A 24379-nucleotide genomic window follows, 5' to 3' on the forward strand; every position below is an offset into this window, starting at 1 on the left:
TCCCAGGCCCACCCCAAACCCAGCCCCACCGCTGCACCCCCTCCTTCTCAGAACCTGCACTCCCTCCCTCCACACCCCCTCCCCTCTCCCAAATCCCTCCCAGTGCCTGCACCCTGCACCCCTCCTGCACCCCAGACCTCATCCCCCACCCAAACTCCCTCTCAGAGCCTTGGGCAGGTGGGGGGGTGGAGTTTTTGGGGGGGTGGAGTTTGGGCAGGGGTGGGTTCTGGGTACCACCAAAATTTCTACAAACCTGCTGCCCATGTGATGCATTAAGTATCCAGTGCATTTGTGAGGCCATTTACACAAAATAATTCTGTTACATAATTGGGTACAGACCTCTTGATATGGCCATATAGAAACTCAGAGTGCAAAAGCCAGTATTTAAGATCTCACTGAAGAGTAGAGATGGGGCACAGATTCTCACTTCCATGCTGTTTGTGACATATGACTGAGCAGTCTAATAAGGCGGGGTAGCACTTAATTCATACCGAGCTGGGTAGTCCGGCCTCAAGCAATGCTGCAGTGACATAGGCTGTGATTGAAATTCCATCCTCTGCTCCACCCTGAGCAGAACACAAGGAAAAAGGATGTCAATATGTCCTGGCTAAACCAAAATGTTTACAAGTGAAATACTCAACTACCAGCCAGACTAGACATTATAAGGAATCTATGTGTTGGGTACACATACAAAAAACACGGGGACAAATTCTACTCTCATTTACATCAATATAAAGGCAGAAGGACTTCAGTAGGTTTACTCAGAGTTTACACTTCCATAATACAGCAGAATATGGCCCCGTGGTCCTTAGTTATAAATGCATATATGCAGCATTGAGGAATAAAGCCCAGAATCTTTGGCTCATAAACACACCTGTTTCTATTGCATTGTCTATCAGTACTAGTAGGAATTATATTCTGTGCATGGGACAGCTGCTAGAGGGCAGGTTATTCCAAGGACAGGGTTGAACATTTGGGGATAAGGATAGCAGCTGGCAGTGGCTGGACAGTTCTATCCCTATGGCAGGACTGGAAACTTGGGAGAAAGCTAAGATCACTCACCTCCAAGGCATTGTTGAAATGATCCCCAACATTTTGGAAGCAGCCATCTGGCTTCTGTTTACTTGCCAGCCAGATCAGGGTTTGAGTTTGGACGTTGTCATCAATATAGATGTAGCGTTTAGATTGTGAAAAAGACTTGTATACGAAAGCAGTGAGCCTGCAAGGGAACCACACATCAGGAGCGTGGAGCAGGGAATATCTCTTGATCCTGCTACCACCTTCCACAGGGGTGCTGGAGGAGGCAGAATCCAGAGCCCAATCTGGTCTAATTTAAACCTCCACTCCATGATTTTCCCCATGACCATCCCCTGGCGAGCAGTGCTAGTTGGAGAAGTCTGCACACTAGACACACAGGTGGGACTGAGAGAACTTTGAGTAGAGGCACCATGTTTCAAGACTCATTTTCCTGACCCATAGAACTCTCCCTCAGCAGAGCAATTCCTAGAGAAAGGGCATGAACACCTGTATGATTCCTGCTGGGGCAGTATGCCACACCACACACACAGAAGGGCAGGATGCCCCCAAACACTTAGCAGTGAAAGCTGCATGACTGACAGGCAGCTCTATAGACTAGACTGACAAACCCTAAAGAGTGATGTTCTCTGTTCACCCATAGAACAGGTACAATTCACACTGCAGTGGTGTAAGCTTCACCAAGCTAGTCATTCCCCTCATCTACCCTGCACACCAAAATCTGCATCAAAATCTGGAGATGAAAGGCTCCCTTTGCCATTGCCCTATTCCCTTACGCAATCCAGTGCACCTGTACTTCAATAATGCCCTAGAGGTGAAAGGCTCTATCTCCCATTCCCTAGTCCTAGGACATCCATTTCCCCCCATCCTGGGGATGGATGGTAACCAGTGCCATAGAAGTGAAAGGCTCCATACCCCCCCGAGTCAGCAGCCTGCCTGCTGGTACTTCTCTCCCTGGCTACAGAACCAGATTGTTGAGGTATTCCCGTACTACACCATAAACAGCTTCTTTTCCTATCCCAGGACCCTAAACAGTTTCCCAGCTCTCACCAGATGCTCCCTTCCTTGTCTCTGGTCCCAAATGAACTGTAGGATCCATCTGGGTGTTTGTATGACAGCTGCTTCTGGTACCCTGGAATCAAAACAAGGAGAACATATTTTCTAACCCCAGTAATGCACCTGTTTTGTTCTCTGATAAATTGAGGCTGAAGAATAAAAACAGTTTTAATGAGTGATTTCACTGGTTATGAATTCTAACGGCTTGTGTCCTGTAATGTATCATCATGCTCACCTCTGGGGCTAGCTAAGCCATCAATAACTATTGCATGTACACTGGAACAAGAATGGCATTTCAGCAAAATTGGCCACAGGATTAGATGGAGAAATCTTAAACTTCTCACCACTTGCTAAGTATTTAACGCCCTTGGATTCAATCTCTTTAGTCAGCTGCCCCGTCTTATTCAGATAGTCCAGGATGTAGATGTTGGGAGCAAACCGGACCATGTTCTGCTCTCCGCAGCCATAGGGCATCCGGAGAAGATTCTCCATGTTCCTCATGGCCCTGCCCAGAAGGTCCCCTGAGGATTGGGAGACAGAGGGAGTCAGTGGGGTTTGGAGTTGGTATTTAATACATTACAGCATACACTGTTTTATTTTACCAGATTATGAATTTGCAGACAGATACTGACTCACAGAGAAATTACAATGCAGAACACAAAAAAGAGATATTGCCACATATCTCCACATGGGTGGTTTCTTAGGCCATTATTATTATTATTATTTTAAATATAGAGCTGCAGACAAATAAGACAAATAGGGAAGATCTAAGGAAACAGGAATCAAGAGTAAAGAACATCTGAGCATCACTATTGAGTTGGAAGCTGAAAAATAGCTGTTACCCTGTTAAAAAACAGGCTATGTTCTAGAAGCCACATTCTGCCCATGCTGCAATTTCAAAGTGATTGACTTTCAGTGAGTTGCATGGGCTTAGCTGAGACCAGCATTTGGCCTGTGGATATATCATTTTTAGGATTCACTTCTCCAGTGTGGTCACTGGGGCCAAACACACTGCATCTCACATTGAGTCAGAAAGACACTTTTTTTAAAGAACCAGATTCAGTTCAAAATTATGCTCACTAATTTCAGATCAACAGTTTCCATAGTTCAGTATTTCCACTGTTTTGCACCTTGTGTAGTTATTGGAGCTGCTCAGATCATGGAATTCCCATTCAATGGAAAATTCTGAAATATCAATTTTCTTTTCATTTCAAACTGGAATGAAGAAATGAAATTTCAAGGTTTCCCACAAAATGAAACTCCAAAGATTTGCTTCAGAAAAAATCTAAATGACATTTTATTTCAACCTTCTCAAAACATTCTTTTCATTTCAATAAGGCTGATCTTTGTTGAAACTAAATGTTTTGACATTTTTTTCATCAAAATTATATGTTCCTGCATAATGTTTTAATTTAGTTGAATCAGCTTCTTCCTATGGAAAACAATACATTTTTTGGAAAAATTTGGACCAGCTTATATAGATATTCACAGCTTTGCAAAGTGGATGTGAAATGCTAACAACTCAGAATGGCAGTGTTGTACACCCACTCTACACTTGTTTTGCTTTGGCATCAGTGAAAACACAAGGTTAAGGCCAGGGGAGAATAAAACCTTTATTATTAATATAAACATTAAACTTACCGAGGACAGAAAAAGAAGCTCTGGCTGATCCCTGCACAAAGTTTGCTGGCAGCTTCGGAGACACCATTTCAGAGACAGTGCTTCCTGTTGGTAAGATATAAATAAAATAATAATCATCATCATCATCATCTTTTTTTCAACCACTAAATTTCCCTTCTACAGTACCTTCTTCCCAACAATGATCATACAATTTAAGCCTGTGATCCTGGATAGGTACTTGAGCGGTTAGCCAGTGTTGCCATGGCTTCTCTACTATTGTTATTTGCTGTAGCTAGATTCAACTAGTTCGGGTAAATCTACATATGCTACACTGATACCTCTGATTGCAGTGTAGACCCACCCTGTGATACACAGTTGAGTGGTTTTAATTATATTCATTGGAGGGTAGCTGTGCACATATACATTAGCCATTATCTCCCACGAACAGAATTAGGCTAGAATAGGATTGTGCTACTGCCTGAGGGCTTGGAAGTGAAACCAAACACATTATTTTAATGATCCAAAAAGACTGACGTGAAAAGCAACCAACCAACCACAGAGTGAAACATATTGCTACAACTGGTTCAATTTCAAAGAACTAAGGGGCTATTAATTAGGGCAGGAAAGGGCCCTGGTTGAAAGATGTTTTAATCTGAAATCTCTCTGATAGCAATCACTTGCTGAATTTGTAGCTACAGAAGGGAATTTGGAGAGATGCCCTTACCTTTTGTGCAAATGAGGGAGCTCTGGGTCACCTCCTTTTTGATGCCTTCAGGCTGGTTGGCAGCAGGGAAGTGGAGAAGGAGGAAGAGGAGAGGAACAGACATAACAATGAAACCAGGAACAAAATAATGCTGGAAAGTGTATCTTTGTAGCATGCAGCATTGTAAACAGGCTGCCCCCAGAGTACTGAGTGAAGGTGACTGCCCATACATTCCAGAGGCACCACTCCCTCCCCATCTTGGCACCCAGCAGCATTTGTTCTTTGTGTATCACTCCTCGCCTCCAGGAAGGCAACTGGGAGATGAGCAGGAGAAATTCACAGCTGAGGAGAGCTGGTCATAGTTACAACTTTCTTTGGTGTAGCAGTTGTCTAGAGATCACAGGACAAATCCTCCCCCTTTATCTGCACCCCTGCAGCATCCCTACAGAAATGGGCCAAAGGCACCAAATGTGTGCAGAAGAACTGCGCCAAAGCCTGAGATCACCTCTTCCTCAATGACTTCACTGGGCTTCCACAGGTGTAAATGAAGGCAAATGTTGACCCCATGAGTGGTTGGTTCCATACGTGGCTGCAGTAATATGCCAGATGTCACAAATCTGTTATATCTGGACAAGCCCACTGATGACACCTGTGCACCACTCTGGCTATGCACCTAGAAAAAATGTCTCCCTCTAGTGGGAAAGAGGATAAAAGACAGATTGCTCCTTGCGCACAGCCCAAAGAGGTGCTCCTTTAGGTCACGTGGAAGAGCTTTTATTTTTGGTGATGAAGGTCCCTGGTTCTGTCTCTGCTGACAATATGTATTGGTTTTATTACAGCTGTATGAATGTAAAGCTTAACTGACAGCAGAATCCAACCAAGTGAGTCCAGTCACAAGATATGGAAGATGGTAAAATTCCAGTACTGGCCATGTTGGTAGAGTGTTTGGCAACTAGTTTGGAGAATGTGGGTTGAACTTTGATGTCATAACTGCACTGTGGGTTGCAGCCTGGCTCACTAGTTCCTCCAAGGATTACATGTATCCCATGGGCGTCCCAGGACAGCATTTTGGTAAGAGTCTCAGGGTCACTGTTCAACAGATCAGCCAGCTAGCCTACCCCGAGACAGGTGGGAAAAAATAGAATTTGCCTCAGACCCTAAGTTGATGCTCTTGCAGGATGTTTTGGAGAGGGAGAGTCAAATCAAATTAAGAGACACACACTCCAGAGAGACCATTTCTCTCTCTCAGAGAGGTGGGATTTTTTATCATACCTCAACTAACAGCGGCTGCACGACAGTGTCCACACGTTCTATCCCCGGCTCCCAAGATGCGTCACTTGACTTTGTTTCAGCAGTAACAGTGAAGCTCACATTACCTGAAAGTAGCCCCCCAAGCCCAAGAAAGAAAATTAGCCTTGAAAGCCTAGAATTACACTGGCATGGATTCACCCCTGCTAGCATGGCCTGAAGGAACTCTGGGAACCCTCTCTTCCAAGTCAGCCAGCAGTGTGAATGAATTCTAGTAATTGTTTAATACATCTCATCACAGACAGAATTCAATGAAGAGACAACTACTGGTAAATCCTGCCCACCTGACACTTACAGGGCAGCTTGGCAGAACTTTTCTTAACCCCTTGCAAGTACCCGCACCAAGGAAATGGGAAGAAGATGCCCATACCTTTTTAATCAGTACAAAATATAACCTAACAAAAATTCAATTACTCTGGAGACATAGTAGCTTTTCTATTGTTAACTTTGCAGCCAGGAATATATTATAAGCCTGCTGTTTACTGTGCTATAATTTTGGACAGAAAAATTATTTTGGCTTCTAAGAGTTCATGATTACTCTCTAGGTTCAGTAAAATTGTTTACGTCAGGCTTTTTGAATGCCAGTTTGAAGTAAATCAATCTGTTGTTTTTATTTCTGAACTTTAACAATGACCCCATTATGAAATTTGAACCACAATGGCAAACTCTTTGGGGGAAGTCTTTCTAAGTTAAAACATAATGTTGTACTTCCATTTTTCTACACATACAAATCTCCAAACCATTTCACACAAAGGCTACTTTTGAAAAGAAGGTATTGAAAACTTAAAGCCAGATCCTCACTGGAACCTTACTGAAGTAAATATAGCTATGACAATTTACACCAGGATCTGGTCCAATATTCCTGTTGAATGATTTCTGATCTTGGTTGCTGATGTGTAAATTTTCAATGTCCAGACTCTGGTAAATAAAGCTTTATAAATCTGTGGGTTTCCGTGAGCTAAGAGCAAGACTCTGGCATTTAAAAATCTCTGTTGACAAGGAGCAAGTTCCCAAGCTTGGACACAGTTGGGAATTATGCACAGAAATATTTTAGACAAGTGGACTCCTGCAAATGTTTCACATAAAACCAGATGATCTGAATGGTCCTGTCTGAGACATGAGAGGAATGAACTGTCAGGAACAAGAAAAGAGACAGAACACGGGGTCCTACTTCACTGCCATGTGCCTGCAGAGATTGTGCCAGAGGAGTTCAGCAGAGCTGCTTCAGTGAAGTCTGGTACAGATTGCAGCAGTTCCTGTCTGTAGGTTAGCAGGCAGGGTATCGTGTGACAGAGAATTCCAGATTGAGACTGGACAAACCAGCAATGTGCCATGAGAATGACAAAGACAGAGAAACTTACCCAGTTTTTGAGGAATAATAGTCCAGGAGGAGGTTTTCCTCTCGTTGGCACACACCCTTGCAGTGTTGCCCTCTAAGGAAAGAGGCTCTATCTTGTAATCCCTGGACTCTTCCAGTACGGTACTGATCTGAGAGAGGGAGACAAAATAATATTGCACAGGCTGTTCCTAATGCCAGGCTGGGGGACAAAAGCAGGGTTTGTTGATCTCCTCCAGAGACTGATTCTGCTGTGTACCTTAGAGCTGTCCTGGGGGAGAGAGGTACAACACAGGTAGGAGGCATGGGGCATTCTTCAGAGGAGATAATAAACCCTGACCCTTATGACTGTCTATAGTGGCCATTCAAGTAGAAAGCAAATTGCACTTTGCAAAATGACTTATTCCAGTATCCTGGCCAATATCCTCTCTGAGGGCTTGTCTACATGGCAAGGTAGTACATGGCAAGCCATGGTATGAATCTACAACACACTAGCATGCCGTGCACTAATTGTCTGTGTGGACCATGCTACCATGAAAAGTTCTGTATTGCGCTTTGGTATACTCTATTTCAAACAGCGATATGTCAAAGAACACCAAATGCCAAAGGATAGACCCCTGAAAGGAAGGTTATATCAGGATGTAGATACCTGACAGAATGAGTTCTCAGTATAATAAGTTCCTTCTCCATTAAAGCATAGACCAGCATCCTGTAGAAAGGACCAGCTTAAAAGAAATCACTCCACTGCTGTGTAAGAAGCCAGTGTAAAGAAGGCCGAGTGGCTGGAATGGGATTGTGAATGTGTCGTTTTGCATTGTTGCTGCATTCTGCTCTAGCTGCAAAGGTAGAGCCTTGCTGGAAACACTACTAAGAGGGGCTCAGAAAGGAAATGGAAAGGACATACTGTACCTCAATGCATTTGTTCAGGTAGTTGAAGACATTGGCTATTAAGTTAAACTTTTCCCCTCGGACAATGGAGTAGGGTAGGGTCAAGTCAACGAAGAAGGGCTGGAAGGCTGTCAAGGAGGTAGATGGGGATATGCCAAACCCAGCCTCCTCTTCCAGGCAGAAGGCGTTGGCGTTCCATTCCGTGATGGTGTCAGGGATGGTGAACGAAACACTGGCCTTTCCATTAGAACTAAAGGTACAAGAGACAAAGTGAGAAAAGAACCTGACTATTCAAAGGGTATTTTCCAGCTAATAAATAGGAGAGACTCCCAAGATGAAATAATATTTTCCTTTCCCACTTAGGTTCCACAGGATTCACCCACCCTGTGATGAGGCGTCTGCTCTGCACTGGCCCTGATAGGGTTAAAACCCAGCCTGGAGGGCTGCAGGGAAACAGTCTATTAGGGCAGAGGCTGCAGCCAATTAGAGAAGTGGCTGGATCAGCCAATTAGGGTCCAGTCAGCCCATATAAAAGGGAAAGTGCAGGCTGGAGAAAGTCAGTGTGCTGCAGGAAGCCCAAGGGAGGGGACTGGCTTCCTAGAGGGCTGCAGAACTAGCACCGTGAACAGGACTGCTAGAACTTGCAGGCTAAGGCCCTGGAAAGAGGGTGAAGGAGCCAGAGGCAGGAGCCAAAGGTGCAAGAGCTGCGTGGAAGTGGCCCACGGAATTGACACAGACTGGTGCAGAAAGAAAGGAGGGCCATGAGGAAGCTGTTTGCAGGGATCCTGGGCTGGGAACTAGAGTATTGGGTGGACCTGGGTCTCCCCACCACCTCCACTCGCCGCTGAAGATGCGGCCAGGCTATGGACTGCCAAGCTGCTGCAAGGAGCGGTTAGGATAGATTGTTGAGGAAGGGGTCCCCCAGAAGAGGGGAACCCAGACTGTGACACGGCCGGAGGGCTGTGCCACAAAGCAGAGGCAGTGAGGCTGGAACTGCAGTGGATCTGCAGGCGGAGACAAGGACAGGAAAGTCACCATCACCAGAGGGCACACCCACTGACCAGAGATCATTCCTGAAATGGCCAGCAGGAGGTGCCAGTGTGGTGAGTGACCCTGTGACACCCTCCATGTTCAGAAAATGTTGTTAAGCTGGAGGTAGAGCTGAAGGTTCACAACAATGATCAGAATGTTAAATCCCTTGCCAGGATGTTGGAATTGCTCTTTCTCTCTCTCTCTCTTTTTTAATTAGCAAAGTAGGGAATTCAGAGGTTTAAAAAAACACACAAAAGAAAGCTGTAGTTTTGTAACACAAAATAAAAACAAAATCAAAAATCAAAAATCAGACATGATACATTATGGTTGACATTCCAAATAGATCAAACCATGGAAATTCGTAATTAAGATCAGTATCTTTTTGAGGCACTTTTCCTTGCCTTCTTGTTGCAGATGCCATTGGCAGCCTTCGGAGAATACTGAAAGCAACCTGATCGTTGAAAATCAAAAATGGTTTCCTGCCTTTTTTTTTTTTTTTTTGGTCCTTTAAACAAAGTTTTGATGTCATAGACTTGAGAGGATTGGAGGGCAGTGGGGGGCGGCACCTCTCTGCCCAGCAGGAAATAGCTTGCATTATATTGAAAGCAAGGGCCAGGTAAAGATCCAACAGGGGATAATTTAGAACCTGTCAGTCTCCAGGGGCTTGGAGATGGGCAACAAATGGAAGCCCACCTGTTACTGAATAGGAAGAAAGACAACAAGGGTAGGAACATAGGGCCTGCAAAGCAGCTGCATGTTCCATCACCTTTCTTGTGACTTCCGGAAGTGACTCAGAAACCCTTAAAATAGACAAGGACAGAAAAGAAGAGCACTTACTCGATTTGAACTAGATCCCAAATCCAGGTCTCAGGGAAGAATTTCCGAACTGTCTTTATCACATTAGACTGACTCCTCATCATTCCGTAACCTAGAGCTGAAGAGAGAAGTTGTATTTATGGTAAAAGTGTCATATTAGGGAGCATAGGGTAGAGATATCAAATGAGATCTGCCTGGAAACTCCACTGAGCATAGTCTGAGCTGAGGGAAACAGAATTTTTTCCATGGATTTCTTCCAACAAGAAATTCTGTTTTTTTTGCAGGAAAATTCTAAAAAAATAAGGAACTCTGGGCAGGCGGGAGGGAACTACTCGACTTTTTTGTTTTCCAATTGAAAAATCTAGAAAACTGTAACAGCTTATGTTTACACCACTCCCCCACTCTTTGCTGCTGGTTTCCAGTTGAAAAACAGTAAGAAGGTGTGAAAAGTATTTCTTCTCCGTTGTCTTACACTTTCTGACTATTTGTAACTTTTTTCCCTGTTGGAAAGTCAGCTGTGTCCACTGGCTAGTTAGAGAAATTGGAGGGACATGTTTCCTGTGATCTGTCCTAAGCCCCCTTCTATAGTCAAAGGATGGGTAAAGGCTGGAAAGGTGACTTCCAGATTGGCATTCCCTACAAAGATCCTAGGGGTCCTATCTAAGACTCTGTTCCCTATTTAAAGGTGGGGTAGTGAGTCAGAGTTCTGTCATTGACCTGCTTGTGATATTGAGCAAGTAACAGAATCATAGATCCCAAGGGTTAGAAGGGACCACAAGGGTCACCTAGTCTAATCCACTGCCAAGATGCAGGATTTGTTGTGTCATTTAACTTGTCTGTGCCTCAGCTTTCCCATCTGCAATATGAGGCTCAAGGTACTTCTACCTTTCCCTGGGCTACAGAGAAGGAGAACTGTAAGACTTATCATCCACTGTAAAATGCTTTGAGATCCAGGGCTGTTAAATGCCACACGAGTGCTAAGTACTACAGGATATGGCATGTAAACCTTTAGTAGCCCCATTCTATTTTCTGATCCGTCCTTGTTTAGATTTTAAGTCAGTTGTGAGTGGCTCTGAATCAATGAACCCTGGAGAGTGAAATCTTTACCATCCTCTGAGAAAAGGCAGCATTGCAACCTTTCCCTCATTTTCCCCTGCGCACAAGCTGAGTCAGACTCCAATCAGTCCTTTGGCCATTCTGCAGAAACTATAAAGGAAGAACTAACTGAGGCGAACCATGATATGGAGACTTGTTCCACTAGGAACTGAAGGACACACTGATAGGCCAATTCATTCTATACAGGGGACACTATTGAGGTGTAACCAGATTGGAACTGCTGACGTGGAAGTGAAAAGACCATATCCCATTTCCCAAGCCATCCAGTCCACCCCTTTTTTACACATTACCTTTCTCAACAGATCCATCATAGTGGGGTGTGAATTCTTTCAGGCATACTTTGTCTGATGGGCACAGGACTGGCTTCCGTATTGTAGAATTAGTAAAAACCTTTAGACCCATATTCTTAAAATAAAATAATAAAACAATTAATTATATTGCTCATTGTATTAATAGACAACCAAACAACTTCATTTGTCCCACATCCTGTTCATTACTAGGAGTCATTCCCATTTAACATCACAAGTTTGGTCTGCTTAGGGGATCGGTGCTGAGCTATCCATGAGGGCACTTCAATATTATGGTGACGCATGGCATAAATGTAGATTTAGGGGGCAATATGAGTAACAGAGTTGGTTGTATATTAGTTGATGAGCAAAAAGTTTGATGAAGTTAGATTTTTTTTGGTTTACAAATCATTCCCAAACCACTCCACGCATCTGTCATTTTATTCACTATTACTAAGCATTTGGGTTAATAAATGATTAATAAATGTTTTCATAAAAAGTTAATCAGTTGTTATAGATGGTTACAAAGTCCAATAGGTCAATAAACTGCTTATAGCCATGTCTTATAAACAACTAAAACACCTTCTTCCGACGTGCTCATTACCATCTATAACATACTACTCATGTCCATAACATGGTTACAATATTGATTAATCCTTACACTTCATATATACATGTAACCTTTATATAATCTGTGACCACTTTGCTGAAACTGTCTCCATGCCACCCTCTAGACATGCAATGTCCCTGCTTAGCCAATACCAGGAACGAAATCCCCGCCCTACTGAAGTCAATGGCAAAGCTCCCACTAAGTCCATTGTGCCCAATATCTTGTCTCCAATATTGGCCTATACCAGAGCTTGTTGAGGAGTGTATGGAATAGGGCAATTATAGTGTGATCTTCCCCTGTCTTCTACATCCAGCATCCGGTATTTGGCATTTTAGGGCTTTCTCCCAGCACTGAGTTGTGTCCCTGTCCATCTTGCCTAATAGCCATTGATGGACTTATCCTCCATGAACTGATCCAATTCTCTTTTGAATGCAGTTATACTTTTAGCCATCACAACATCCTTTGACAATGGGTTCCACAGGTTAGGTGTGTGCTGTGTGAAAAACAAATATTTCCTCTTATTTGTATTAAATCTGCTGCCTATTAATTTCATCAGAGAGTCGCTGTTTTTTTGTATTGTGTGAAGGGGCTAAATAATACTTCTCCATTCACTTTCTCCACTCCATTCATGATTTTATAGACTTCTGTCATATCTTTTTTCTAAGCTGAGCAGACATAATCTTTTTATTCTCTCCTTGGACAGAAGCCCTTCCATACCCTTGATTGTCTATGTTGCCCTTTTCTGAATCTTTTCCAGTTCCACTGTAACTTTTTTGAGATGGAGTGACCAGAACAGGACACAGTATTCGAGGTGTCGGCGGATCATGGATTTATATAGTTACATCATGGTATTTTCTGTCTTATTTTCTATCCAAAATTTCCTAAGATTCTGTTTGCTTTTTTGACAACTGCTACACACTGAATGGAAGGTATCGAGTTTTTTTGAGACTGCAAGCTCTTAGGAATAGGTACTGTGTCTTCTTTAGAAAATGGCTATGTAGTGAGATGGTCACCCGCTCCTGCCTTAAAAGGCTTAAAATGGCCCAGGGAGAGGGCTGTGGCAGGGAAGGAAAAGCAGGACTGATTATGGCCGAGGCTGGCATAATGAGGGCCCAGCTAGCCCTTATAAGAGGACTGGGGCCAGAAGTCAGAGACAAACTCTCTCTAGCTTTGAGAGGGAGAGACCTGGCTGCAGCGATCTGACAGAACATACCTAGAGTGGAGCAGGGTTGGGGGACGGCCAAGGAAGCTGGGGACCTCTGTTCTGGAAAACCCCCTGGCTGTGGCCTAGTGGAAGGCCAATTAGGTACTGAGGTTGCAGGGGGAAGCCCATGGGTAGGCAGAGGCAGCAGGTCCAAACCTCTCTAGCCTATGATGAGTGCCTTTTACACTGCAGTCTTCCCCAGTGAGTGAGGGCTAGATGGTGGCTGGCAGTAGCCCATGATTGAGGCAAGGTGGGGATAGAGGGTTGTGGGTTCCTCTGGATGGGGAGACCCTGAGACTGTGGGGGTATTGCCAGAGGGCAGCACCCCAAAGACCGGAGCGGTCCTTGGAGGGACATGGGGGCCAGCGGCAGTGGGATACTGGCCTGCAGAGGGCACTCCGGAGGCTCATGAGCTAATTCCCTGGATGGCCAGCAGGAGGCACCCCCGCACCATCACAGGCTACCACACTGTGGTGTCAACCACAACAAATATAACTGAGCATAACTCAGGGGGCAGTCTAAACAAAAGTCACTGCACAGGGAGAATGGAGGACCCTCTGAGATATGGCGGACATTTCCAGTGAGTCCACCATCCCCCTAGTAGTGGAGAGACATTGCCTGAGCAGTGCTTTAAAATCTGAGACAATCCTTCTACAACTTTTCCTTCCTCTGCTGTACCTTTTCTGGAGCCAATACAATGACTGCAACATTGGGGAAACATTCAGAAGACGTACCCTGAAAACACCATAGACATCCCCGTCATGAGTAACGTTCACAGGCGCATAATATAAGCCATTGAAAAAGGTGTCTGTGACTGGGATGCACGGCTCTTTGTCATCATCATCCAGGTTGAGCCCTTTGTAGTAATAGCCATAATACTCTTGCACACGGAGTTGATTGTATATCTGGTGGGAGGGGATGAAATCAGGTGAGCATAAGGAAACGTCAGAGGTGTAAAATCCTATGCCACCACTGGCACTTACCAGGCATGAGCAAACTCCAAGCTGGAACCTTTGCCCTTCAGCAGAGGTACAAGAAGTGCTCCAGCTCGTAAGAAAACTGTCCTGGGATACTTGAGTCTGTATTAGACTCACATGCTCAGCCTCTTAATACAGAGTGGACTAACAGCAGCTTTGGAGCACCACAAGAGACAAAACATAGTTAAGAAGAGACTACCCTTATTATGCAACTTCCTGCTTTAAGAGGCCACCTCAGAAATCTCCTCCAATGTACACAGCACAAGTATGCTCCAACTTTATGAGAAAACCGCCTCTATTATAGTATGGTTCTCTGAAAAGTGACTCTGTAGAAATGGTACCAGGGCTCCAGGTTTATGGTTTCCCAACAATTCCAGATCCCTTTTCAAATTTATAGCTCAACAAACTTGCCCTGGGATCTTAGCATCAAGCTGATTTGTCTCTTTCTTGAACATCCTCATCAATAATACAAACAGTACAGGCCCTTGGTGACATCTGTGCAATCCCATTGCTTGCAGTAGGTTTGCACAACTGTAACTGGCTGGAACTTAGTGATCAATTCTACTGATGATGCACAAGAAGGAATAGATTCCATCACCTGCTCTCTGAGCTGTGCTGGCACTGCAGAGTGCATGGGAGCAAAAATCAGCAAACATATTTTTCTCATTAAAGCGTGTAGATATAAGCCTGAAGGTTTCTGCACAAGGAGCCTGATTCAAAGCCTCCTGAAGTTAATTGAAAGATTCAAATGACTTCTACAGTGTTGGATCAGGCCTACTTGAGTAAGAAGATGCCATTTTACATAATCACTTACTTCCCTACACTATATACCAATGTTAAGTGCTTTAAGTGGCCCTGGCGATGCAGGTTTCTGGTATTTCCATATAATAACAATAATACCTTTCTTTTATACTGCACTTTTCATAAGCAGATCTCAAGGCAGTTTGCAAAGGGAGGTCAGTATCATTATACAGATGGGAAGAGAGAGGCACTGAGACTTGCCCAAGGTCACCCAGCAGACCTATAGCGGAACCAGGAAGAGAACTCAGATGTCTTGAGTCCCTGTCCAGTTCTGTATCCAGTAGACCACCTACGAACTGAGACTAGATAGCCATGTGTTGCAAAGAATTAATAAAGATATTGCAATTGCAACAGCATAACTGAAGATTTCTCTCTGTGCCTGGAGGTACGTACTCCAGCTACATCCTATCATACCCCAGCGTGTGGCTACTGGAGGGAGGATCTTTGGAAGCACAGTACTAAAGCAGAACTCAGAATTGTTCCTTGGCACTTCCCTGCCATGTTAAGCTATAAACCCCCTTGAGAAGCACAATATTCTGCACTTCTCTGAGTAGAGAGAAGAGGATTTGTGGTAGGGCTTACAGTGTCAGCAGACAGCTCTTGCTCAGGTCTCAGGAGCAGGACGCTCTGATCCACAACCCGCAGAGCACAGTAGGAGTTGGCGGCAGCCTCAAGGTGGAGGCTGATGTTAGAGGCTGGGAGCCCCTGCTTCTTGGAGAACTGCAGCTGGACCTGGAATTGACCAGAGAAATCAGAGCCCCTTAGGAGAATTATTTTAATGCGTAAATGTCAATGTCATGGAGAGATGATGAATAGGTTCTCATTCTTCTCCACAGCCTCCTCCTATTTTCTGCAGGACAAAGGCTTCACTATCAAACAGAATCTCTCAGAGTCCCTGTTTTAGGGCCAGACATGACCTCAGAGGCCCTGCAAAGCATCCCTGCTCCTCTTTCTCCCCAACTTCACTGGCAGTCCTCACTCTGCTTGAACATCCATCCATGTCCCTAACATAAGCATCTCCTGCCTCTCTGCTGTTCTTCACCACTGGCATTCCCTTGTTCAGATGTGTTTGCACTTTCTTTGCTCTCTGCCGTTGAAGGGAAGCCTGAGTGCAGGGCTGGAATCACGTCCTCTCGGTTCCCTGAGCCTGTGGTAACCTAGGGTGGGCCTCGAAACAAAAGCAGAGCTCTCACCTTGTTCTTGAAGCACTTCTCAATCTGGAGTCTGGTGCTATCGGCCACCAGCTCACCCCCAGGGTGCACAGTGTAGACCAGTATCTGGGCACTGGGAGCCAGCTTCTCACTGCCAGTCAGCGAGATGAAGAATGTGCCATAAGGATCTACAGAAGGAATATGAAGCCAATAATAGGAAAAACCAAGAGAAGAGACAGGAGCAATCATGGCTTTAGTGGATGAACTAACATTTGTGCCTGTAAGCTAAAATCTTCTTTAAAATGAGGTAGTTGGCTATTGGGAGACCCAGCTCGTCCCAGACTTCAAACTGCTCCCCTCAGTGACATGCCATATGCCAACATTAAGATGCTGAGTACCAGGCACTTTGCAGAGTGTGAAGTTAGCTGCAGTTGGAGAAGAATTCTACTAGCTTCACTTCTGGATAGGAAAATGTGCATGTGAGTGCTACAAGCATGGCACACACTGAGAATACTGGCCACAGAGATTGAACTCAGGACCTTCAGCACCAAATAGCCCAGGACACTACCCCCTGAGCAAAAGGAGAGGTCCTTTAGCTGGCTGAGATAGTATAGCAGCAGGCTGTTATGATCATTAGAGGAAGACAGCCTTATTTGCACTAGACTAGTGTATTACACCAGCACCTGGAGGAGGATGGGGTGAGAAACACACAACATGGGTGTTTCTGTTACACCAGCAGTAAAACGTGTACAAACTTAGTGTTGACAACAACTACTAAAGACAGGTTAGTCATCCAATCAGGGATCAGAAACAATACCATGTGATTTAGATGATCATTCACATACTTCAAATTATGAATAATGAGGAGTCATAGTGAACAATTTGCAAATGCCCCTGGAGGAGAAATTAAAGAGACAGAAAGGGACAAATTCACACCAAGTATCACTCCTAGCTAATCATTCAATTGAGGAACAACAGGATTAATCTGGCTGTGATGCAAGGGGATGGACCACATGATGCACTAAAGTCCTTTTTCAGTGTCAATAATGTTGTGATTGTGGCTTATGTCGGAGATAGGTCTAGTAACTAACACCACATGGAAACAGATTCCAGGCAGCTGCTGTACTCAATTTTAGCCCATTTCACTCAAGATACTTATGCTTTGGAGTTCACATCTTTGTTTTCTAATATCTCAGCACTTACCACCTGTGATGCTGACTTGCTGTTGGCCATTCAGAACAATTATGCCTTTTGCCATCACCTGTGCACAAAAAGGCACCATGAGACGGGATCAGAAAAAATTAAATTTGTTTCAGTGGGCTAGTAAATATCTATTATTTAGTGATGATTAGGATTGTAATGTTTGGTGCTCACAAAAATGAGGTCTGGATAGCCTCATGAGAGTTGGACATAGCTGCAGGCAGATTGTGTGTTAGTTTCCCCCATTCCTCACACACAACTGTATCAATACCCCTCTGTCCTGCCCTGCAGCTCCTCTCCTCCTTCTACTGTTCCAGCGCTGGGCTCCCCACACAGCTCTGCTGATGCCCCTCAGTCCTGCCCTGCAGTATCCCCTGAGACTCGTGTCCTGGCCTCTCCTGCATGGCAGTTGTGCAGCACAAGGGACTGAGATACAGTCCCCTTAATGGTAATTTTATGCTCTCCACTTCTTGGCGCTCACAGTGCCCTGGGTGACTTTAGAGATCGATGTTTAATGTGCTCCAAGTTTAAATGGGCAGAGCCCTGGTGGAACCCATTGACAAGACAATGTCTAGGTTCAAATTTTTTATCACTGACTAGTCTAAATTATATATATTTCTGACTTGATCAATACTCATACAAGGTTAAAAACAAAGAGGCTTTCAGGGAAGCAGAGCAGCCACCCAACATTTACCACATAGTAGAAGTTCACACTGGTGGCATCCTTGTATCCCTCTTTGTTCAAAATGTAGTGCACCATGATCCTCCTCTGCTGGCCACAGTTCAGCCTCTCCAGGACGTGCTCGAGCTTCACAAAACTATTAGTGCGGGAGTAGAAGCGCTGGACATAGTAGGTCGTCTCAGGTATGTAAGTGTCCGTCCAGACAAGGTCTCTACAGTCCTCTACTGCATATGTGGCCTAACAAGAGACATGGAGATAAAAGCAAACACAGGATTTCATGAAGAGGAAATTCAAATGTCAAAGAGCTGCAGAAATGTTTATTCACAGCTGTTTCTAAGATAATCTGCGTAAAACCATGGGAAATGATCTTTAGAGACTACTTAGTCTAATAGCTCTACCAATATTTTGTGTATGAGCTTGTGTGAACATTCCTTCACAGCAAGTCCAGTCCAGCTTGGCTGCATGCTGTGCTAGTCCTCTGGCGTCCTTAACACATCCACTCCTCTGGTGGGCTTAGACAGACATGTCACTGGACATCCTTGTGGGGCTGGCTATGGCTGCATAAGCTGTTAGGGGACTCTGCAGAACTAGCACTGAACCAGTCCCAGACAGACTGGATTTGCTGCTACCTCTCTTCTCCCCATTCCAGAGGAAAGTGAGCATGTGCCAAGGGATGTGTGTGTCTCTGGAGCAGTAGGAAGGGAGAGAGGCAACAGCAACACAAATAGTTGGTTTTGGAGGTCAGTGCATCCAGGCTGGATGTGGAAAGACAAAGAGGCAGGGAGGGAGGAGAAAGTAAGAAAGAACTGGGGGTTGCTTGAGCCCCACCACTTTATAGCAGTGTAGTCTGTCATTCTCCAAACACTGATGCTGGCTGCTAGTTGTTCCCCTAGCCAGGCCATTCTTGGGGCTTGCCGCACTCCAGTCATCACTCTGGCTGGGAGAACGGGGCCATAGCTTGCTGAGCCCCAACCGAAGGAGCGGGGAAGCAGGGCCGAGGGTGTTGCTGCTTTTCGTGCTCCAGCCAGGGGAGCGAGGCCATGGAGACAACACCAAAATCAGTGGACGCAGCAACCACACAGTATCAAATTGCAGATTGAGCTGGAAAGGTTGGAGCTGGGAGCGAGGGCTGCAGGCATTGAGGGGAGATTTCATCCCAATGACAGCAGAGCTCTCTGCCCATGGAGAGGAGACTGTTAGATGATAGATACACAATGAGGGAATAGAGCCAAACAGCTGAAACCATCATATTAAAGTGCGTTGATTATCATCTTCACTGATGAATAATGTCCTCATGTCATCCTTTCAAATAACCACATCTGAGGCTGCTGCTGGATCAGGACTGGGAGACCAAATGAAAATAAGCTCATTGAGTTCCTCTAAAAACAATTTTCCCCCTTCGTTCTTCTCTTCTATCTCCCCCATGGATGCAGGTGTCACTGGAGGGATCAGCTACTTCCCCGCACATTATAACTCACCCAGAACAATATTTTCCATCAGAATACCAGCTTGCTTCTCCCTCCTCCCCCAGTTGAATGACCCTCTGGGGGAATAGAGCCTTTTCCCTTAGTTATCTCAGTTACTTACTCTCAACTTAAAACTGGGCTCAAAGAATTCAGAGGTGTCGATGGAAAACCGAGCAATGCCATTTTCATTTGTGACATAGTCAGCCACATGCTTCTTATTGAGCTCTAGCTTGATGGTTTCATCTGCAACAGGGATGCCATCCTCATTTGTCATCTGAATCTGAATAAATAAAGGTGTCCAAGATGTTCAGCAAACATACAGGACATGTAAAACCCCACTTCCTCCCCTTAATATGTTAGGTTGGCTTCAAAGCCATCGGTATTGAAGACAACTTATGTGGAGGCTACAGTGAATAGCAGCAGGTGTTGTCATCAAATAGTCAAGTGTATTTAAAACACATGCGCTGGTCAGAGTATTTTGTGCGGGTTCTGTGAAGGGCAGGGAGAGGCAATTCCCTGTGGAGCTTCACAGGAGGGACAAAGGAAGTCAGATGGAATATCCCTGCTGTGGAGAGAAGGAAGGTTTATATACAGGATTAGGTATGAACCAAGGTTCAAATCCTGTCCTCAGACTCTTGCTTGCTGGGAATGGCTGCAAAGGTGGTGCTGTTTTCAGGACGCTAGCTTGTGAAAGCTGCAGTGCATAGAGGGCTCAGAACTGATCTTGTGCCTTAACAAAGACCCTTCCCCCTAGTATAAATTTGTCCTTCCTTGTCCCCACAGGGCTCATGTCATTTTGACTGTACAAACCCTTGCCCCATGCACACACATGATAATGCAAGGTTCCATGGCCCAGACATGTTTCCTCATCTTCTCTGAAAACCCCTAATGCAATGAGAGAACTATGTATTGAGGGCTACTGCCATGTGGTGTTACCAAGGGAATCTGACACTAGGAGTAGAGGGTTGGTCATATACAGCATCACAGAGATGACTCTTGTGACTTCAGAGTTTGCCCAGGACGTTCTCTCTCTGCTGTCCTACCTCTCCATAGTAAGGAATTCCCCTTTTGTAGTACGTGTCCATGTTCGCAAACCATATTCTCTCCCTTGCCTCGTAGATGGAAATGTAGTCAGTGTCTATAATCTGCACTCCTGAAGAAGGGTGAAGAAGAAGAGACAAGAATCAGAATTGGGCAGAAGATATGGTTTTAAATAAAGCTGCATTGAATGATCAGATGCAGCCTCCAGCACCTTGGAGGGGATAATTATGCTTATAAAATGGTACTTGATGGTGAACTGAGTCTCGTGCTTGGCCATCAGAGAGTCCCATCAAAGAATACCAGTTCTCAAAGTGGCCTCTCAAACTTAGCCTGCAACCCCTGCCCATACCCCAGCCATATTCTAGTTTCCTTTCCCACCAGTGTTACCTGTTCCATCCTCTGTGAGGATTGCCTCCACTTCAAGGAACCAGAACATCCTGGGATGATAAAGCTTGAATTTTTTGGTGTTGATGACCTTCGTGATGCAGCCATCCTTCCCCAGCTGAAAAGTGAAGGGACCACCCAATGAGCATATAGGGAAAGAGCCTAGTTCTCTGAATCATCAAACAACTTTTCTTTGACCTCATCTGTAAAGTTCTACTGATCTTAGCACCCTTGCTCACATCTGCCTCACCTACCTCTTCACTCTTGTCTTATTGTTCCTCTCTGCTCCAGACCTAACCAATCCTTCACCACTATTCCCCCGTCTTCTGCCTGAAACCTTCTCCCTCCCTGCCCTGCTCCTTTATGTCTTCTGGTCCCCTCTCAAAATGTTCTTCTTCTTGCATGATATTTTTTAGGACTTACCTACACATGATTAACTCCATGCATAGATACTCTTATCTTGGAATATGGCCTTATTTTAAATTAGTTTAATCTAAAATGAATTAAGCTAATTTGGAGTAGCACTCTTAGGCTTGTCTACATTTGAAATGCTACAGCAGCACAGCTGCCCTGCTGTTTCACTTTGGCATGGACACTATCTATGGTAATGGGAGAGGTTCTCGCATTAGTGCAGTTAAACTACCTCTCTGAGAGGTCAATGGAAGAATTCTTCTGTCCACACTGGGGCTTAGGTTGACTTAACTATGCATCTCGGGAGTGTGGATTTTTCACATTCTGAGCAGTGTAGCTGGGTCAATCTAACTTTTAAGTGTAGATCAGGCTTTGATCCAGAATAAAGGTGTCCACACAGAGTTAGTCAGGAATAGCTATTCTGGAGTATCTTCCCATGTAGACAAGCCCTTAGCTGGCTTAGCAAAAGTTCAGTCCGGCAAGGTGCTGGGTACTCTAGCCCTGATTCAGCAAAGTACTTCTGCACATGCTTAACTTTAAAGCATGTGAGTAAACCCAACTGATTTTAATGTAGCTACAACAATTCACACCAGTTAAGGATCTGGCCATAAAATTTTAATAGTCTGATTGCAAATCCCTTCCACTCTCAGTTTTGTTGTCTCGACTCATGTAATGACAAATTATATTAGCTCTCTGTTTCTTGATGGAATCTCCCAGGACAGAAAAAAATCTGAATATCTAAAGTTTAAAAAAAAAAAAAGAAAGAGAGAAGATGCACAAAAAAGGTTTTAGGGAAAAGAAACAAAAAAAATCACACCTTGTTGGCCTTCCTTACACATTTTAAAGTTCATAAAACAAAAATACTACAAGGCACAAGGTCAATGTTTATACTCTTTGCAGGCTGTCTTCAATACATAAACAAACACTAAATATATGTTTATCAAAGAGAAGAGGTGACTGCTTTTCTCCTACCCTCTTCCCTGAAGTGGGATTATTTCTCTTTGAATCAACAGGCTAACATTTTTGGTGTTAAATCTAGTAAAACACAATTCAGCTATTAGCACTCCTATTCTTGGGATAGGGTGTTGTAGATTCATACTCTTTGCTGAAGAAAAAAACCCAGTGTCCTGGCTAAAGTGCCCCACTCAGAGGAATAGGCTATAGTGTCTGAGGCTGCAAATGTAGAATAGTCACTGCACTCTCAGTCTAACCCACCTCTCTGTGGCTCTCATTCATAATGGGCCAAATTCATCCACAGTGTATTAAAAAAAACCTTCCCATCCAAAGGCCTCCAACCATGCCACTGAGATCCTGGGAAAAACATGCCTTCGTCTCACAGTGCCTCTAATCCCACTCCAAGAAATAGGAAAATGAGACAATAAAGCCTCCAGGCACCGTGCGATGCCCCGGATGATAACATTTATAAGAAAAGAAGAGCAAGTGGTGCAGGCTCATGTCATACTTCTGCAGTAACAGCTTCACAGAATCCTTTGGGGGTCTCGTTACACTTTTCTGTATAGTGCTTCCTGCACACACTGAGCTGGACTCTCCCCTGCACAGGCTGGCCATAGGTGTAGCTAGAGGAGGAGGAAACACAAAAATGAATCAGCTCACAAGACCACAGTTGCCAGGGCTGTCAAGAAACCAGTAAAGGCTGTAACACAATATGGACTAAAAGCTAAAATCCAGAAAAGCCTAGTTCTGCTGGACTCAGGCTTCAGACATCTTTCCCTCTTCATTCCCTGCTTCTCATGGAAATGTCATTACTGCCTTACACAGGACTAGGGTTAGCAATTTTCTAATCGCACAAAACCAAATACTCCTGCCTCACCCCTGCCCCGCCCCTTCTTTGAGGCCCCGCCCCCACTCACTCCATCCCCCCTCCCTCCGTCAGTTGCTCTCTCCCACCCTCACTCACTTCCGCTGGGCTGGGGCAGGGGGTTGGGGTGTGGGAAGAGGTGAGGGCTCCAGGGTGGGGCTAGAAATGGGTTCAGGGTGAAGTAGGGGGTGTCAGGTGGCTCTGTGTGCTGCCTGTTTCTGCAGGTGCTACCCCCACAGTTCCCCTTGGCCAGGGTTCCCAGACAATGGGACCTGCAGGGGCGTCACTCAGGGCGGTCCAGTATGCAGCTTCCCTGATTGCCCCTGTGCATAGGGGCCGCAAGGACACGCTGCCGCTTCGGGGAGCTGTGCAGAGCCAGGGCAGTGAGGAAGCCTGTCTCAGCCCCATTGTACTGTCAACCAGACTTTGACAGACCAGTCAGTGGTGCTGACTGGAGCTGCCAGGGTCCCTTTTCTACCAGGGCTCTGTATGTGATGAAATGGGAATTTACTGTAATATCTTTTTATTAATCCAATAAGTGCCATAGTTTCCCCCTGTACGTGGCATTGCTACTCATGGGGGCTAAAGGGTTAAGTCTGTTCTTGTAGCAGTGCCGGAAAAATGAGGTGTGAGTCACCTAGCCATCTGGTATGAACCCTATGGGTCATTAAACGACCAGCAAAGGCTAACCCGTATCAACGGAAAATCGGAGAAAACAATGGAAACCCTCAGAACACTTCAATCTCCCTGGACACTCAACAACAGATATAAAAAACCTTCAAAAACAGACTTCAGTGAGAAACTGCAGAACTGGAATTAATTTGCAAACTGGACACCATCAAATTAGGCCCAAATAAAGACTGGGAGTGGATGGGTCACTACTAAAAGTAATTTTCCCTCTGCTGATACTCACACCTTCTTGTCAACTGTTGGAAATGGGTGATGTTCACCTTGATTGCATTGGCCTCATTAACACTACAAAAGTAATTTTCTCTCTCTTGATATTCACCCCTTCTTGTCAACTGTTGAGAATAGGCCACTTCCACCTTAACTGAATTGGCCTCGTTAGCATTGATCCCCCATTTGGTAAGGCAACTCCCATCTTTTCATGCGCTGTAATATTTATACTGCTTTCTGTATTTTCCACTCCTTGCATCTGATGAAGTGAGTTTAGCTCATGAAAGCTTGTGCCCAAATAAATTTGTTAATCTCTAAGATGCCACAAGGACTCCTCGTTGTTTTTGCTGATACAGATTAACATGGCTACCACTCGGAAACCTCCAGAACATTGACAGCTAGCAATCAAAAAACAAGAGGAATGAGGTCTCCCCCAACCCAACAACTCTCAGCAGGGAAGCTGAGCAAAGGCCAGCTCGCCAGCTCCAGAACAAAGAACTGAGAGGTGCAGCAGCGGCTTCAGGCACCAGTGCTCCAAG

At 44.9% G+C, this 24379-nt stretch overlaps 1 protein-coding gene across 2 annotated transcripts in view; it reads right to left on the reverse strand.

Moving 5' to 3' along the window:
* The window catches only part of LOC116837063 (ovostatin-like), a 54892-nt gene that overhangs the window by 10776 nt on the left and 19737 nt on the right, over nt 1–24379 (reverse strand). The window contains exons 9-28 of one of the 2 annotated variants that reach the window (XM_075071067.1): nt 22587–22701; nt 20717–20831; nt 20332–20441; nt 19410–19568; nt 17835–18059; nt 17144–17201; nt 15983–16128; nt 15372–15521; nt 13746–13916; nt 11201–11315; nt 9816–9906; nt 7968–8196; nt 7084–7210; nt 5687–5790; nt 4436–4487; nt 3733–3816; nt 2436–2612; nt 2086–2167; nt 1063–1219; nt 492–566 (exon numbers count right to left, since the gene is read on the reverse strand). In XM_075071067.1, the coding sequence (XP_074927168.1) occupies nt 492–566; nt 1063–1219; nt 2086–2167; nt 2436–2612; nt 3733–3816; nt 4436–4487; nt 5687–5790; nt 7084–7210; nt 7968–8196; nt 9816–9906; nt 11201–11315; nt 13746–13916; nt 15372–15521; nt 15983–16128; nt 17144–17201; nt 17835–18059; nt 19410–19568; nt 20332–20441; nt 20717–20831; nt 22587–22701 (2542 nt within the window). Of the gene's footprint in view, nt 1–491; nt 567–1062; nt 1220–2085; nt 2168–2435; nt 2613–3732; nt 3817–4435; nt 4488–5686; nt 5791–7083; nt 7211–7967; nt 8197–9815; nt 9913–11200; nt 11316–13745; nt 13917–15371; nt 15522–15982; nt 16129–17143; nt 17202–17834; nt 18060–19409; nt 19569–20331; nt 20442–20716; nt 20832–22586; nt 22702–24379 lie in introns of both variants that reach the window. The other variant, XM_032801215.2, reaches the window with a different exon arrangement.

The sequence above is a fragment of the Chelonoidis abingdonii genome, chromosome 1 (assembly GCF_003597395.2).
Source record: "Chelonoidis abingdonii isolate Lonesome George chromosome 1, CheloAbing_2.0, whole genome shotgun sequence".
In the NCBI taxonomy this organism is placed as follows: Eukaryota; Metazoa; Chordata; order Testudines; family Testudinidae; genus Chelonoidis; species Chelonoidis abingdonii.